Raw genomic sequence first — 15,950 nt, forward strand, 5'->3', positions numbered from 1 at the left:
CAGACGTCCTCACACACAGAGAAGAAGGGGAAGGAGAAAAGCCTTGCCTTCTTATGTGATACGAGTCGACTCTATTGACCTTGTCCTCTGTGGTGTTAAGATGTCCTAGCTCATTCCTGGCTGAGATTGCCAAATTGAGAAAAAAGGTGCAGAAGTTTGCTCCAAGCTTTGCTGATTTTGTCAGGTTAGGGTCTCTCAGAACTAGTTCTGAAGAAGTGTTGTCGACCACGAAAAAAATCAAATGGACAATGTGTAGATGAGTCCGTTCAAGCATTTAAACAACTCAGGGTCAAACATTTCAATCTGTCTGCATTGTCAATAGTCTGCAGCCACGTCTTACCAAACACGTAAAAACAATGCAGAACTAGGAAACAGTCCTTTTGCAGAGGTGACAACAGAAGCAGTGAATGTTGAAAAGCCACATGAAGAGAAAATGAGACCTGGCTACAATGAAGTGGGATGAACGATGAACTTCAGGGAGGCTACAGCATCAGGAGCAGAGGAAGAACGTTATCTAGACGGCCAGGTGATAGCCGTTTCCTGTGTAACAAACCAGGATACTGGAGTCAGCCTTGTCCCAAATGACTTGCCAAGCTGGCCAAAAGTGATGTGAAGTTTGTCAGACCGATCGTTGATTCTGGAAAGTTAAAGATGTTGGGCAACACAGATACCTGTTAGTTGATGTCAGAAAGGTGTGGGGAGTTTCAGATGCAATCCAACCGTCCAGCTTGTAGTTCAGACGTATCAAATCCCTCTTAGTCATGTTAGCAGGCTGCCAGCTCCGTGTCTGGGCCTGAAGAAACAAATGTTGAAATACAAATTAGTCAAAACAGAGTTCAAGGTTTTTATCATCCAAGTGGAAAAGTTAAATGAAGAGTTAGATGACAGTGATGCTTATCACTGTTCAGATTTATTTAGCAAGATTAGCAAATCAGGGGTCCAGTAGTTTCATCAGAATCAGAGGTATCTGAGTTGTCTCTTTCTGCCAGGTTTGATCCCTCTCAGAGAACCCAAACACGCCACTAATCCTGCCTACCAAGCAATAAAACATTCTGGGAACAATCCAATGACCGAACTTTGAACAACAGTTTAAACAGGAGCAGTTTTTCTGTTCAGCTCCCGGGATTTTAAATCTTGACCCCACCATGACGCAGGTGACACCGTCCGTTGAGCTTGCCATGGTGTTTGAATTTCGGCGTCTGACGTCACGTTCTTATTGGAGTACACATGTGCATGATGCATTTAAGGTGCATGGAGGATCAGGAAAAACCAAAACTTTCCTCCTAAAAAAAACTTTAAAAAAACTGAGCTCATAAATATTCTTTGTTTTGTTTTGTTTTGTTTTTTAGTCTTGTTAATTCACTGTGAATTAAACCTGTGAGAAACAAAAGGAAACAAAACAACAGTCATGGAGACACAGCAGCTCATTAACACACTACAAACATCCTGTGTGTGTGTTTCATGTTTTGTGTATCTGTGTGTCTTTTATTTGGACAAATTGCTGCTGTTTGTTCTCAGTAATGAGTTTTATCAGTCTGTTTCTTTATTGTTTTGTGGTTTGAAACTATAATTTCCCTCAGTCTATTTCCCTGTAACTGACGTGTGTCTGTCAGAGTGAGGACAGCTGGAATAATGAGGACATTAGATTATCAATAAATAATGTTTGACACAATGTGAGAAAAATATACAGCAGACCAAACCTTCTTTACTTTTGTTTTCACAAGCAAATAAAATAAGAGATGGATTCATAAAACAAAGGACAATAAAATCATATGAAATAAAACGTCAATTTAAACGTCAATTTAAAAGATTTAGTCTCATAGTTTGGTCTCATTCAATAAACATTAATGTGACTCCAACATTAAATAACATTTAATTTCCTTAATTATTGTCATAGGTCAGGGGTCATGGGCCCGGTGTGAGCTGCAGGTTACAGCTAAGTGTGTACAGCTGAATCTTCATGAAGTTATCATCAGAGCTGCAGGAAGGAAACAACTCGGAGACGTCTTCATCCTCCTGCAGCGACTGATCTCACACCAGAGGAGGAAACACAGGAAGTCTGCTGGGAAACACCAACAGAGATCAGAGAGGAGGAGAGGAGGAGGTTGGGGGGGGGGGGGCAACAGAGCAGACGTGTTGAGGTAAAAAGAAACAAGGTTTTCAGGAAGACGATGAGGAAAAAACTCAGAACAGTTTCCTTAAAAAGAAGATTTCATCCCTGGTGACAGACGTCACATGGAGCCTGTGAGGTTCATGACCTGATGTTCAGTCAGAAAGAAAGGAAGGAGAAAGAAAGAAAGACTGAAACACACAGACAGACAAACAACCACACAGAGACATGAGGACTGACGAAGACAAGAAGCTGACTTTTAATACAGTGATGATGTGTTTCTGTGTCCAGCCCTGAAGTTAACATCAGCCTAGTTCCTCCACAAAAAGCCAAAGGGATTTTTTCATAGTGTTTTGGATCATTCCAGAAAATAAACAGTGAGCAGCTAAAGTTTCTGATCCTTCAGGTTTAGTTGATCAGATCATCTTCACAGATGAACACCACTGTTCTGATGTTTGAAGTAAGAAGCTAATGTTAGGCTATAAACCAACTACACCACGGTCACATGACGTCAACGTCTCCACCACTAAGCTTCCAACTGGTCATTTCATTTAGCTCTGAGCTCTTCTACAAAAGCCTTTCTTCTTAGAAAGTTAGTGAGAGTTTGAAAGAGCGTGAGTAGAAACACAACGAGGCTGTAAAGGTGGACTGGTGAGTAGATGGGTTTTCATGTTAACGTCCCCGACAACCTCTGTAGTCTCATTTAGACACTCGTTAGCAACCGCCTTTTTTAAGACACGTAAAAGCTTCAAACATCAGGAGTGGGGGATTTACTGACCCATTTTATGTCGGAGAATAAAACCTGAAAATGTCTTGAGCTTGTGTTAAAACCACAGACCTTATTTCAGACATTTAACCAGAAACACACTGACTCTGGGACGAGGGAACAGGAAGAGCTAACATGCTAACATGCTAACATGGTAACTTACTTCCTGGTTCTAGGTTCAGTCCTGCAGCTCCTGAAACAGAAAAACCACAAACATTATTGATGAACTGAATTCACAGGTAACCAGAGCTTTAACTTGTTCTTGTTATTTATGTTTTTTCTTGTTCTCTTTTGTGACATGAAAAAATCTGACATCCATCTCAGAGTGAGTCCATTAAAACCATTAGTGTTTGATTAGCAGAGAAAATTAACCTGAACGACTGCTGCAGGTTTCCCTCCTGTGTTTAAATGCAGCTCTGCCTCATGTTGGTCTGTGCTGCGTTCACGGTCTGAACATGTAACGTTCATTAATGTAAAGAGGAGACGTTCGACATCACAGCTCTTTCTCTGTGTTGGAATTAATTAAATGAAGCTCTGAAGATGAAAATGAATTTCACTCACTTCACTCTGTCTCACTAATGGATTCATCATCCATTAGAGCTGCACACACACACAGCTCGTAAACATCGACCTCCACTCTGCATCATTAATGTCGTCATTTCACATTTTCATTGTTTCTGTTTTTCAGCTCAGATAAACGACAGGTTTCTCTCCATCACCTGCAGAAAAACAAAAAAATTAATCACCACTTTGTTCCAGCTGCAGACATGTTACCAGAGGACAGACCGTGTTTTAATGTTCATACACTGCTGATATTTATTTTGGTTTTATTTTGATTCAAACAAACATTTTCCTCCTGATATCAGATAATAATCACATGACCCATAGGTCACTTCCTCCTCCTCCTCCCAGCTGTCGTGATTCATTTAGAAAATCCGCTCTGATTTGTTTCTGTAATTGAATGACTCTCTTCACTGTTATTAAACCACTCAGCGGCAGCTTCACCCCCCAGCAGTTAAAATCATTTCAGGTTTTTTTTTCTCTGCTGACTGTTAATATCACAGAAATAAAATCAATAGAATCAGGTTTTCTACTCAGCAGGAAGCTGAGAGGATTCATTTACAATCACTGTTTAATAAATCCTTTCAGCTTTTATTGTGAAATTAAATAGATGTCCAGACGAGATATGGAGGACCAAAGATGACTTATTAAGAAAATAATAAAATCTTGACAAACAAAAAAAATCCTTTATCTGTAGATCTGTAACAGAAAAAATGAATGAAATATGTTTCAGGACATTTTATTTAAAAAAAACAGTTTTAGTCTGAATTTGACTCTTTTCAGGTCAGAAAATAAAGTGAATGTTTTAATCAGTGGCAAAATCACATGTGACATAAATAAAATCTTTCTTCTGCTCTGAATGAGTTCATGACACATTTTTAAACAAATTGTTTTTCTTTTATTTATTCTCTGACGTTATTTCTGATGTCAGTTTTATTTCCTGTTCTGAGTGAATCATGTTTAATTTCCTCTGATCAGCTGACTGATCATTTCTCAGACTATTCATGACGACACTGATGGAGTTTGGTTCAGGATCAGTGACGACGATACGTCTGCTGTTTTTATTAAAGGAGGACATCACAGAGCAGATTCACCTCTGCAGAACGAAGCAAACATCAGTTTCATTCACATGAATTCAGCGTTGGTTTAGATGAACGTTACAGTTTTATAATCATATGTGATCATGTGTAAAACGAGCTGTAAACTCACTGAGGTTTGGTTCAGCTCCTGAAGACAACAGGTGACAGGTTTACCTGCAGGTCTTTGATTCATGTCTCTGTCAGGGGAGGATTCATGTGGTCGTTTCAGGCCTCAGCTCAGAGGATGAATTGTTACAGCTGATTAAAGATTAAAGCAGCGAATCAGTAAAATCAGTGTTGTCGTCATGTTTCAGTCTCTGAGCTGTTTTCACTTCATTTCAATAACTGATCAGTGATCAATATCTTTCCCATGAATCATCTCTCCTCAGATTTACCTGCTGACTCTTTGGAGGGGCCCAACCCCTATGTTGGGCCCCAGTGGACTAAACTCTCTGACTTTATCTGTCGTAGTTGAACCAGCTTACAGTGCTGCAGCGCCCTCTTCAGGTCACTGTCAGGTTTACAGCAGCTGCAGAGTCAAACACTGAGCCTCAGCAGCTGGTGTTTGTTTGTTTATTTGTTTATTTAGATCTATTTGTTTCCCTTTTTCTTTCCTGCTGTGACTGCACCTTTAAGAATCAGATTAAAACTTTCCTCTGTGATGAAGCTGACAGTCAGACCTGGATCAGACCTGAACCTGAACCTAGCTCTATTGCTATAGGCCTATAGACTGCCGGGGGATTTCCCATGATGCACTGAGCTTCTCTCTCTCTCTCAGTATGGATTCATATCTCATAATTACATGTTACTAACTTGATATCTTCCCTTCCCTGTGGTTTTGTGCTCGTTCATCTCTCTCCTCTTCTGTCTCTTTCTGTCTCTGCAGCTGTAGAGTCTGATCTGTGATGTCCAGCCTCCTGCTGCTTCTACAACCCTGCTCAACACCTGCTGCTATATTCAGAAAGTATTAGTCCTGCCTCTAGTCTTAGTGTGATTATTATGCCACTTCACATCTCTGTGTACTGTGCATCATGTTCTCTGTTAAACACAGTCATTTATTTTCTATGAAACTCAGCTGTGGTTCAGAGTTTCCTCCAGCAGGAGGAGCTGTTTGTTCAGTAATTCATCTGTTTCCTCTCTGTGAGCTTTTCACTGTTTTCATCCTGAACACGTCTCCTTTAGTTTTTCTGATTTCACTGTATTTAAACTGTTAATTAAACTGGCCTGAACCACATTCTTTATTTTATAGGATCAGAAACAGTTTCTTTATCTTTACGTCCTGAGCTCTGTCTGTGAGAGTGAATCATTATTCACATTATTACTGTAAATGTAACGTTTACAACACACTGTCAATCATGGATATTATTATCACTAGTACTGGTGGTAACTGTAGTAATAGTGGTGGTATTATGAGTAGTATTAGTACATAATACGTTTATTCTAACCTTTTACCTGAAAAGAATAAAGTTTTTCTTGGTTTCTCACAAACGACAGAGACTCAGGTGAAGGTACCACAGACAGGTCCAGGTCTCTGGTGGTTCAGGATCAGGATCAACACTGTGACAGGTCCAGGTCTCTGGTGGTTCAGGATCAGGATAAGGATCAGCACCATGGACAGTTCTGAGCTGTATAAACAGACACAGACTTTACGTCAGTAAAATCTACAGTTCAGACTCTCTATGATCCAGACTGCCTCACTCCAGGTGTTTCCAGGTGTCTCCAGCTTTGACCAGGTGTTGGAGCCTGAGGCGACTTGATGAGACCTGCTCCATCTCTGCTGGAACTCCAGGAAACATCAGCACCTCCACAGTCTCCCAGCTGAGCTGCATCGTGGGTAATGTAGGCAGCAGGTTTGGAAAAGTCTCTGTCTCTGCTGCAGAGTTTGATCTTTGATTTTTCTACATTTAAAAACTAAAACTCTGTGGTTTCAGTGTGAGTGAAGAGAATAAACTCTGAGGAGCATCTGAAGTGATGTGTCAGATACCCACAGGTCTGGACACCAGCTCCATAACAATGACATTCAAACCAGAAAAGTTTAAAGACACCGAAGATCAGGACAGAGTCTATTGTTCTTATTTCTATTAAAATAAATGAACAAACCTGTCACACTCAACTAAACATAGATTCATTAAAATACACTGCGAGCAGAGCACAGAGATAAATATCACGACATCTCAGGTTTTCAGGCAAATCTGGAAACTTGAATAAACTCTAGACTGTTACTGTCTGTTTGATTTAACAGCTGATGCTCAGACACTGAGCGGCTGGTGGATGAGTTTACAGTTTTAAACACCGTACAGAGCAGACAGAAGTCGTCCAGCCTCCGTCTCAGACCCTCATCAGAAGAACCTGGTACTGAATCTGAAGACTGAAGCTGATTCAGAGGAACGTCAGTTTTACTCAGTCTGTTCTCACACTCTCTGTTATCACCTGATAATTCAGAGCCTGTCTTCCTTCTGCAGTAAACCTGATGAATCTGCTCGTGGATTCATGTACATTTTTATCACCTTTTTAAAAAATGATTTTTCAGCAGCTGGTGTTTTACAGATTGTTCAGTTCAGTTACTGATGTTTTATCATCATCAGAGAAACAGTCGGTTCCGATCCATGTTGGACTCATCATTCAATTATTCAAATAAAGCTGCTTTCTTTGTTTATCACGTGATCACTTCAATAAAAGTTCAGAAATGACATGAAACTGACGATCTGTGTCTGGACCTGTTCCCGCACCGTCAGGGTTCTGCAGTGGTTCTGGTTCTGCAGTCTTCTTGTTGTCCTCAGAGGAGCGCGGGGCGCAGAGCTGGCGCAGAGCCGCGGCGTTTCCCCGAGGCAGAGGGGCGGAAACACAGAGTCCAGTCTGAGGAGGAGGAGGAGGAGGAGGGAGAGTCTGCGGTCTCTGAGAGTCTTTGTGTCCGCAGTCACCTCCGGGATCTGCAGCGGGGAGACGCGGCGCGAACCTCCCCGCACAGCAGACGAGGAACCGTCAGCAGCCGCCGCGCCGCGCCGCGCCGGGGGATCCGGAGGAGACGGGTCTGAAACCAGAGGCGGATCCGGCTCCTGTTTAAGGAGGAAGGAAAACTTGAAGCAAGAGAGAGAATAAAGGAGAAGAGGAGGAGGGGGCGTTACTGAGGCGACAGAAGAAAGAAGTCTGGATCCGCAGACGCATAATTGACTCTGACGGAGCCGGATCGATCTGATCCGCAGTAAACCCGGAACAGATGGAGGCCAGGGAGGGAGAGGAGTCCGCCGGGGATCTTTGTTCACACCTCGGCTCCGCAGATCAGATCAGCGCAGAGAACTGCTACGAGATTCTGACAAAAGCCAAGAGCGAGGGCGCGGAGGACGTGAAGGAGCGGGTCTACGGCTTCATGAGCCGGCACTACCTGCACGTGCTGCGGACTCCCGCCACCTACGGCCGGCTGACGGCGGGGGAGAGGGAGCTGATCCTGGCCCGCAGGATGGAGGGGAGGGAGGTGCTGGCAGTGGCCGAGAGCAGCGAGGTGAGCGACCGCGGGGGGAGCCGGGAGAACAGCCGGCCTCAGAGCCCTCTGCTGCCCGGCCCGGAGGACCGCGGCCCCCGGCGGGTGTTCTGCCTCCACCCGGACACCCAGCAGTGGGAGGTGCTGACCAGCCTCCCGGAGGAGGTCCCGGCTAAAGGCTCCGGGATGTGCACCATGTACAACTACCTGTTCGTGGCGGGGGGGATGAGGACGCACGCGGACGGCCGCTCCAAGGCGTCGGACCGGGTCTTCTGCTTCAACCCGCTGACCGGCGTCTGGAGCGGGGTCCGGCCGCTGACCCAGCCCCGCTGCCAGCTGCGGCTCGTCTCCATGGACGGCTACCTGTACGCCATCGGGGGGGAGTGTCTGTTCACGGTGGAGCGCTACGACCCGCGCGCGGACAGGTGGAGTCCGGTGGCTCCGCTGCCCCGAGGCTCCTTCGCCGTGGCGCACGAGGCGACGTCGTGCGGCGGGGAGCTGTTCGTGTCCGGCGGCTCGCTCTTCTACCGTCTGCTGCGGTACGACTCCCGCCGGGACGAGTGGGAGGAGTGTCCGTTCAACGAGAGCCGGCGGCGATCCACGGACATGGTGGCGCGCCGCGGCCTCGTGTACCGCTTCGACGTGGACCGGGAGCGCGCGGGAGTGAGCGTGTACAAGTACAACACGGTGGTGAAGGCGTGGCACGGCGGCGCCTTCCACCCGCTGGAGAACCCGCTGCCGTTCCGCTGCGCGGTGCTCGGGGACCGGGTCTACTGCGTCAACCGGAGCCACACGCTGCAGTTCGAGGTGCGGGAGGAGCGGGAGGGGTTCGTCTCGGAGGTCCTGCCCGCCCCCGCGGAGGCCAGAGGAGCCCTGTTTCCGTTCGTTCTCTCTCTGAACCGGGACTGATGATCCGGGACTCCTCCCCTTCCTCAGCCGGTTCCCGCCGCGCGGTGCCTTTTTCTTTTCACCTGTTGCTGCACAAGAAGCTGAGATTATCCAGGTGTTTGTTTCCAGCTGTGGAACATCTGGACCTGAAGGAATGTTTGTTTTTATAGAAGCCAGAACCAGAACCAGAAGCTGGTCCTGTGCAGTAAACCCCGCCCTCCTGCTCCTCATCATCAGTTACCTGCATGACGTCATCGTGCCTGGTTCAGGTGTTTCTGGCTCCGCCCCCTGAAAGAACACAGTAGACGGAATGAAGGTCAAAGGTCACAAACATGAAATGTGCAATAAAATTAATGAAACCAAAGGTTCAGGTGTTTGTTCTGAAGTGTTTCACTAAACTTTTATTTTGACGGGTTTCCTGATGTTTCCTCCTCCTGTCCCACAGTGATGATGTGTTTCTGTAGTCCAATCCAGAAGTTAGCTTCAGCCTGGTTCCAGAAAATAAACTGTGAGCAGCTAAAGTTTCTGATCCTTCAGGTTTAGTTGATCAGATAATCTTCACAGATGAACACCACTGTTCTGATGTTTGAAGTAAGAAGCTAATGTTAGGCTATAAACCAACTACACCACGGTCACATGACGTCAACGTCTCCACCACTAAGCTTCCAACTGGTCATTTCATTTAGCTCTGAGCTCTTCTACAAAAGCCTTTCTTCTTAGAAAGTTAGTGAGAGTTTGAAAGAGCGTGAGTAGAAACACAACGAGGCTGTAAAGGTGGACTGGTGAGTAGATGGGTTTTCATGTTAACGTCCCCGACAACCTCTGTAGTCTCATTTAGACACTCGTTAGCAACCGCCTTTTTTAAGACACGTAAAAGCTTCAAACATCAGGAGTGGGGGATTTACTGACCCATTTTATGTTGGAGAATAAAACCTGAAAATGTCTTGAGCTTGTGTTAAAACCACAGACCTTATTTCAGACATTTAACCAGAAACACACTGACTCTGGGACGAGGGAACAGAAGTGCTAACATGCTAACATGCTAACTGACTTGGTTCTAGGATCAGTCCTGCAGGAAACAGAATGAGTGAGTGAGTGTGAGTTTGCTTCCACATCATGATAAAGTTGTGTTACTGTGAAGAGACTCTGAGGGTCTGCTGTGATCTGGACTCTGAGGGTCCACAGTGATCTGGACTCTTAGATCAGAGGCAAACTGACCAATGAGGAGGCAGCATGGGGCAGAGGATACGTCACATGACCCAGATTCTTCAGAGTCCAACAACTGGATCTTTGTTTCTGAACAACAGCAGGGGTGCATGCTGGGACCTGTGTGTGTGTGTCTGGGGGGGGGGGGTCTGGTCTGTGTCTGTGGTCCTGAATCCTGCTGATTCACTTCCTCAGTTTCTCTCCATTGATCCTCAGATGATGAGTCACCCTGCAGACTGGACTCCATATGTGAGTGTTTTATTAATGAGCGACAGTTTTAATTAAAGGGTCTGAGTTCGGTTCAGGAACAGATGGTGGTCTGGGTTGAACCTGGTCCTGAATTAAAGACAGTGAGGGTTCAGACAGGAAGTGATCAGAGGTCTCCTCCTTATGTTCCCGTCATTATCACCACGACCACTAGATGGCGCTGAACAACAGAACGTAGCTGTAATCGGCTGCCGCCATGACGGAAAAGTATTCACTCAGTTTCTGATAATGACAAGAAGCTTTCGTCGTGTTTTCAGGGTCCTGTTCAGGTTTTCGTCAGATATTTATCGTGTTTAATGAAATTGTTTTCTCTTTTCATGTCACAGCATCTCTTCATCTCGTCTGTGTCTCATTGTTTCACAGAATCAGTGAATCTGATGAAAACATGATGAGTCAGTTTATGACTCAGATGTTTACAGTGTGTTCAGAAAGTATTCAGACCCTTCACTTTCTTCACGTTGTTATGTTGCAGCATTATGCTAAAATAAAAGAAAAAATCAGAATACTTTCTGAATTCACTCTCTGTATCTGACGAACAGAATGAACATCTACCCTCCAACCCTCATCATCATCGTCGTCTTCATCATTAAGAAAAGACTACATCTGCAGAGGAAGCTCATGTGAGTGAAAGCTCCAGAACAGCTGCTAAATGAACCTTATGGTGAGATACTTATTTTAATTATTATTATTATTCTGTCAACTGTTGTTTCTCAGATAAATCAGCTACTTTCCATATTTATTGTTCATTTATATTTTCTACTTTTCTAATGTATATTTTTCTGTTGTATGAAGGCAGCTGTTATAATGAATTCTTTTAAAGCATCCTATGTCCTGTCACTGTGTTACTGTCAGCTGTAACGATAAAGTTTATTATGACAGCAGCTGTTTGGATGACTGCTCAGACTCTGATGAGAAAAACTAAACTTCTCATCACTCTCCTGTCGTTTCTCTGCAGTTTGACAAACTGTTTCCTTCCTCTCTGAGTTGCAACAACAAACGGCAGCAGGATGATGTTACAACACAAACTCTTTTAACAGTTTGACTCAGGACTCTGGATTTTTGCTTCATGTGTGTTTCACATGAGAACAACATCAGACTGCAGATTTCCTGCAGAGTGAGATAAAGACGTTGTGTTGTTGACCACATAGAGGAAACTTCCTTTGACTTTGACCTTTGTCCTGACAGTCGTTAAATAAAGGACTGAGGAGGAGGAGAGTCACTGAAGATCTTCTTACTTTTTCCACATTTAACTTATATTTACTGAAACATCTAATATTTAACTGTGTGTGTAGTGATATTATGAGGACAGTTGTGTGTATCAGCGCTGAAAAAGAAATTTAATGGTTATAAATATATATTCATGTTGTTGCAGTTTTCCCAGTCAAAAGAAAGTGTGGTAATTTAAGGTAAATTACCAGGATAGGTCCAATAAAGGCCAATAAAGCAGTTTGGTGCCGATTATACTACCCGCTGGTTGTGTTTAAGTGTTTAAAAAAAAATCTAAATGATGAAGCAGAGAAGTGAAAAATAGTTTGTAAACAGACGTCAGAGTTTCCTATAATAAAAACTGAATGAAGATTCATCTCTTAGCTGTTGTACATTATTGATCATTAAATCTTCATGTCACTGATCTGATCAACTAACAAAACTCACTCAGCAGTTACACTGACAAACACTTTTCTACCAGATTTCTGTGAAATGTCTCAGTGAAACTGGTGGATCCTGACGTCTGTTTATCAGCCCAAAGAGCTTCATTTTACAGAAAAGGTTTGAAACATGTTGAGTGTTGTTTGTTTTTAAGGGTAAATGTGAGTTTCACAGTTTAATCAGACAGAAACAGCAGCAGGTCTCACCTTCACTGATGTATCTTCTTCTGTGGTGTCACCACGCTGCAGCTCCATGAGTCCTCTGAACACCGACAGCAGCTGAAGACACAAACATCCAACACACTGTGGATGAGGTGAGTACGAGCGGATCTTTCACAGTTTGACAGTGAAGGTTCTTTAGGTAGTGACGCTTGTTCCTAACAGAAAACTGAAGAGTGAAACATCTCCTTTAAATCTTTGTGGGTGGTGTCATCTGCTGTTGACACCCAGAATTACAGTGATGGTGAAGTTTACAAAATAACTGAACTCTGTTTGTGGCTTTAAAATAAATTAATGTATAACAAAATATTACAGTAATGTGAACAGGAAACCAAAGCTCAAAGAAAATAAAAAGCAGAAGATGTCTGAGAAGTGAGTTGAGGTCACAGAGAGTTCAATATGTAAATGAAATCCAAAGCTCCTCAGATCCTCAGACTCCTTCAGTTTTTGATCCTGAAAATCATCTGTGAGCAGATTAAATTTAAAGAGAGAAACTGCTGCTGGAGAGTAAAACAGCTTCATGTTCAGGCTTCAAACTGAGGTCATGTGACTCAGAAAGTTAAGGCTCTAAACTCTTTATTTTTACAGTTTTATCAGTTATCTTCTGGAAAATAGTTTCTATGTTTAATTTGATTTATTTTGAAGTTCTGTTTGTACCTCTCTACATGCTGCAGAGATATGACAGTGACTGAGCACTGAGACTTGAGTCGTTTGGACTCTCTTCACTCTCTCTTCACATTCATTCAGTCAACCTTTATTTAATTCTCAGGGATACGCTGAGGGTAGCCCTTATTTTCAAAGATGCAGAGGTTACATCAGGCAGCAAAAAACAAATAAAACCATATAAATAAGTAAGAATAAATGACAATAAAGTCCAGATAAGGTTCAATTAAGATCAATTAAGCTGTGATATCAATAGTTAAAACATCTACAAGTCAAGGTGGGGAGGAATGAACAAGACGGGCCGTTCTCGCTGGATCAGTGACCGAGCGGTGAGTGGACATGTGACGTGGGGCGATGCACCTCTTCCCCAGACACCACAGGTCCTGCATGATCCTTCTGAAGTGGTTCCTGAACTTCACCCCAATGAAGGCGTACAGTACCGGGTTCAGGCAGCAGTGCAGGTAGGCGATGGTCTGTGTCGCCGTCTTGGCTACCTGCAGGTTGTCCAACACTTCACACTCCCCCTGCTGGAACATGTTGACGGTGTCATAAAGCAGTGTGATATTGTAGGGCAGGTGGCAGGCGATGAACACCAACACCACAGCCAGCACCACCCGCACCGCCTTGTGCCTCTGGAAGTTCCTGGCTCTAAGCAGCGTGATGATGACGGCGGTGTAGCAGGAGATCATGATGAGCAGCGGCAGAAAGAAGCCCACGGCCAGCTGGGTGCTGGGGATGGCCACTTTGGCACTCCAGGCAGTACTGTTGCTCTCGAACCTGAACTCACAGACGTACTGTGGAGTCCTGGAAGTCTGATTCTCCTGTCCACCCAGCATGAAGATGTCCCAGAAGTTGGTCAGATTGGTCCCCTCTCCATCAAACATGGGGGTGTTGCTGATGTGGGACGGCTCGTACCAGTTGTAGAAGTAGAAGGTGGGGACGGACAGCAGAATGGCAAAGATCCAGACGACGGCGCAGATGACCCGGCTGTAGGGCAGCGAGCGCAGTCTTAAGCTGTGACGGGCCTGGACGATGGCGATGTAGCGGTCGCCGCTGATGCAGGCAAGCAGCAGCATGCCGCTGTACAGGTTCACACTGTAGGAGCCACGCAGCAGCTTACAGGCCACCGGCCCCATCGACCACGATGTCAGCTCGTTGTAGACGATGAGAGGAAGAACCGCTGCAAACAGCAGGTCTGCAATGGCCACGTTGAGCAGGTAGACATCAGTCATGGACTTGCTATTCTTGTAGAAGGCGTAGGTGACAATCACCAGGCTGTTCCCAATGAAGCCCAGGATGCAGATGATTGAGTGGACGTACGGACCGACCACCTGCTCCAGCCTGTGGTTGTTCTGGTAAGAACAAGGTTCAACCAAAGGGTCGTAATCTCCAAATTCGCTCTCTGAGAAGTCCATGTTCTTGTTCCTCTGCCGTAAACAAAGACAGAACATTAATCTGTGCAGTGATGATATCTGATGGAGTCACTGACTTCTTGTTATGCTATATTCTCCTGTCCCTACTCTCTACCCCCGTCTCTCCCCTTTCTCTCTTTCTTAAGCCAACCGGTCGAGGCAAATGGCCGCCTACCTGGAGTCTGCTCCAGGTAATGAAATGAATTTGGTAATAAACAGTTATACAATTTAAAGAAATAACAGTGTGTTGTTTTATTTTGAAGGAAAAAGGGGCAAACGAAGATGATTAGTTAGACTACATACAGACAACTTTTCTTTTAGCTGCTTCATAACAATTCTCCATCAGTTTAACTGTGGTTGTGTAAAACATGACAGGAGTCTAAAAACAGAAGAGCTGAAAATATACCTTTTCTTCAGCTTGTTGACACTGAGGCAAATAAATCAGTGTATGGGAAGCTTTGTACTTGAGCTATGGACCCAAGAACAGGGGGTCATATTTTCAAATCGCACTGACTCCAAAAGCAGTCTGGAAGCCCTGCGGTCACCTTCAAAGATGCTGGCAGGTGGATTTTGGTGCCTTACCTGTTTCCAGTCCTTATACTAAAGCTTCATATGTCCTGTAGGGACATGAGAGTGGTATCGGCCTGAACCCATGACTCCCAGAGATAAAGACAGAAATCAAACACTGGCAGTAAAAAGAAGAAGAATCCACAGCTGCAGAGTTAAAATATTAAAGTCAAGCTCGGACAGTCTGATGATCTGAGTCCTGACACTGGAAAGTTTTGAGTATTTACTGATAAACTGATCATGAACGTTTGAGGAAGTCAATGAGGGAAGTCAACACTGGGTTTATCTTGACTGGATCACAAGTTTACAGCAGGTTGAACTGGTTTTACAGCAGCTGTAGTCGAGGTGCAGCAGCATTTAAAGACACAATGACATAAAAACATAAAACACAGAACACAGGTTGTAATATCCTGGTTATTGATGGGTAAATGTGAGTTCATTTTAGGGAATTATGAGAAAAGTCTCCAGGAAATTAGGTGTAAAATATTGGACCCATTGAATAAAGCATTATCAAAACTATAAGGAACTCTGGGGAGAATCTTAATTTCATAAGAAGTGAAGCACACCTGAGTCATTTTCCTATGGTCCCAGTGCTATAATCACAGGTAAACCTCATCTTTATCTTTTCCCTTCACTCTGCCTGAAGAGCTTAATTTTACAGAAAAGGTTTGAAACATGTTGAGTGTTGTTTGTTTTTAAGGGTAAATGTGAGTTTCACAGTTTAATCAGACAGAAACAGCAGCAGGTCTCACCTTCACTGATGTATCTTCTTCTGTGGTGTCACCACGCTGCAGCTCCATGAGTCCTCTGAACACCGACAGCAGCTGAACTCTGACATCTGGAAAACAACAACAGACAAACATCCAACACACTGTGGATGAGGTGAGTACGAGCGGATCTTTCACAGTTTGACAGTGAAGGTTCTTTAGGTGGTGACGCTTGTTCCTAACAGAAAACTGAAGAGTGAAACATCTCCATTAAATCTTTGTGGGTGGTGTCATCTGCTATTGACACCGAGAATTACAGTGATGGTGAAGTTTACTAAAATAACTGAAATCTTTGTTTGTGGCTTTAAATAAAAACCTCTT

General features: G+C 44.2%; 2 protein-coding genes across 23 annotated transcripts; one reads left to right on the forward strand and one right to left on the reverse strand.

The window, feature by feature from the left end:
• Positions 1-763: 763 nt before the first annotated feature.
• LOC108891554 (C-C chemokine receptor type 6) lies at positions 764-15,691 on the reverse strand. Of its 22 annotated transcripts, none has more exons than XR_007813537.1 (9): positions 12,209-12,756; positions 9,282-9,370; positions 9,124-9,170; positions 7,208-7,593; positions 5,969-6,141; positions 3,438-3,595; positions 3,249-3,325; positions 3,040-3,069; positions 764-2,059 (listed from the first exon to the last, which is right to left on the reverse strand). XR_007813537.1 is itself a non-coding variant. In XM_018688726.2 (2 exons), the coding sequence occupies exons 1-2, from the start codon at positions 15,660-15,662 to the stop codon at positions 13,156-13,158; spliced, it is 1,203 nt and encodes a 400-aa protein (XP_018544242.1). In that variant the 5' UTR covers positions 15,663-15,685; the 3' UTR covers positions 12,779-13,155. The 22 variants fall into 22 exon arrangements, 2 of the variants coding, with proteins under 2 accessions (XP_018544242.1, XP_018544243.1); XR_007813539.1 differs by having other exon boundaries at positions 764-2,062; XR_007813531.1 differs by lacking the exon at positions 3,249-3,325 and adding an exon at positions 4,647-4,774.
• LOC108891555 (kelch repeat and BTB domain-containing protein 11-like) lies at positions 7,591-9,246 on the forward strand. Its single transcript, XM_018688728.2, has one exon. It carries the CDS (start codon positions 7,734-7,736, stop codon positions 8,901-8,903), a length of 1,170 nt encoding a protein of 389 aa, XP_018544244.1. The 5' UTR covers positions 7,591-7,733; the 3' UTR covers positions 8,904-9,246.
• Positions 15,692-15,950: the final 259 nt, after the last annotated feature.

The sequence above is a fragment of the Lates calcarifer genome, linkage group LG7_1 (assembly GCF_001640805.2).
Source record: "Lates calcarifer isolate ASB-BC8 linkage group LG7_1, TLL_Latcal_v3, whole genome shotgun sequence".
Lineage (NCBI taxonomy): Eukaryota > Metazoa > Chordata > Actinopteri > Centropomidae > Lates > Lates calcarifer.

Excerpts from the sequence above, each read along its gene's own strand:
- LOC108891555 (XM_018688728.2), top strand. The coding sequence starts at position 7,734 with ATGGAGGCCAGGGAGGGAGAGGAGTCCGCCGGGGATCTTTGTTCACAC.
- LOC108891554 (XM_018688726.2), bottom strand. The coding sequence starts at position 15,662 with ATGGAGCTGCAGCGTGGTGACACCACAGAAGAAGATACATCAGTGAAG. Across the intron at positions 14,311-15,614 it reads AAGAAGATACATCAGTGAAG|AGGAACAAGAACATGGACTT; the intron begins GTGAGACCTGCT and ends TGTTTACGGCAG.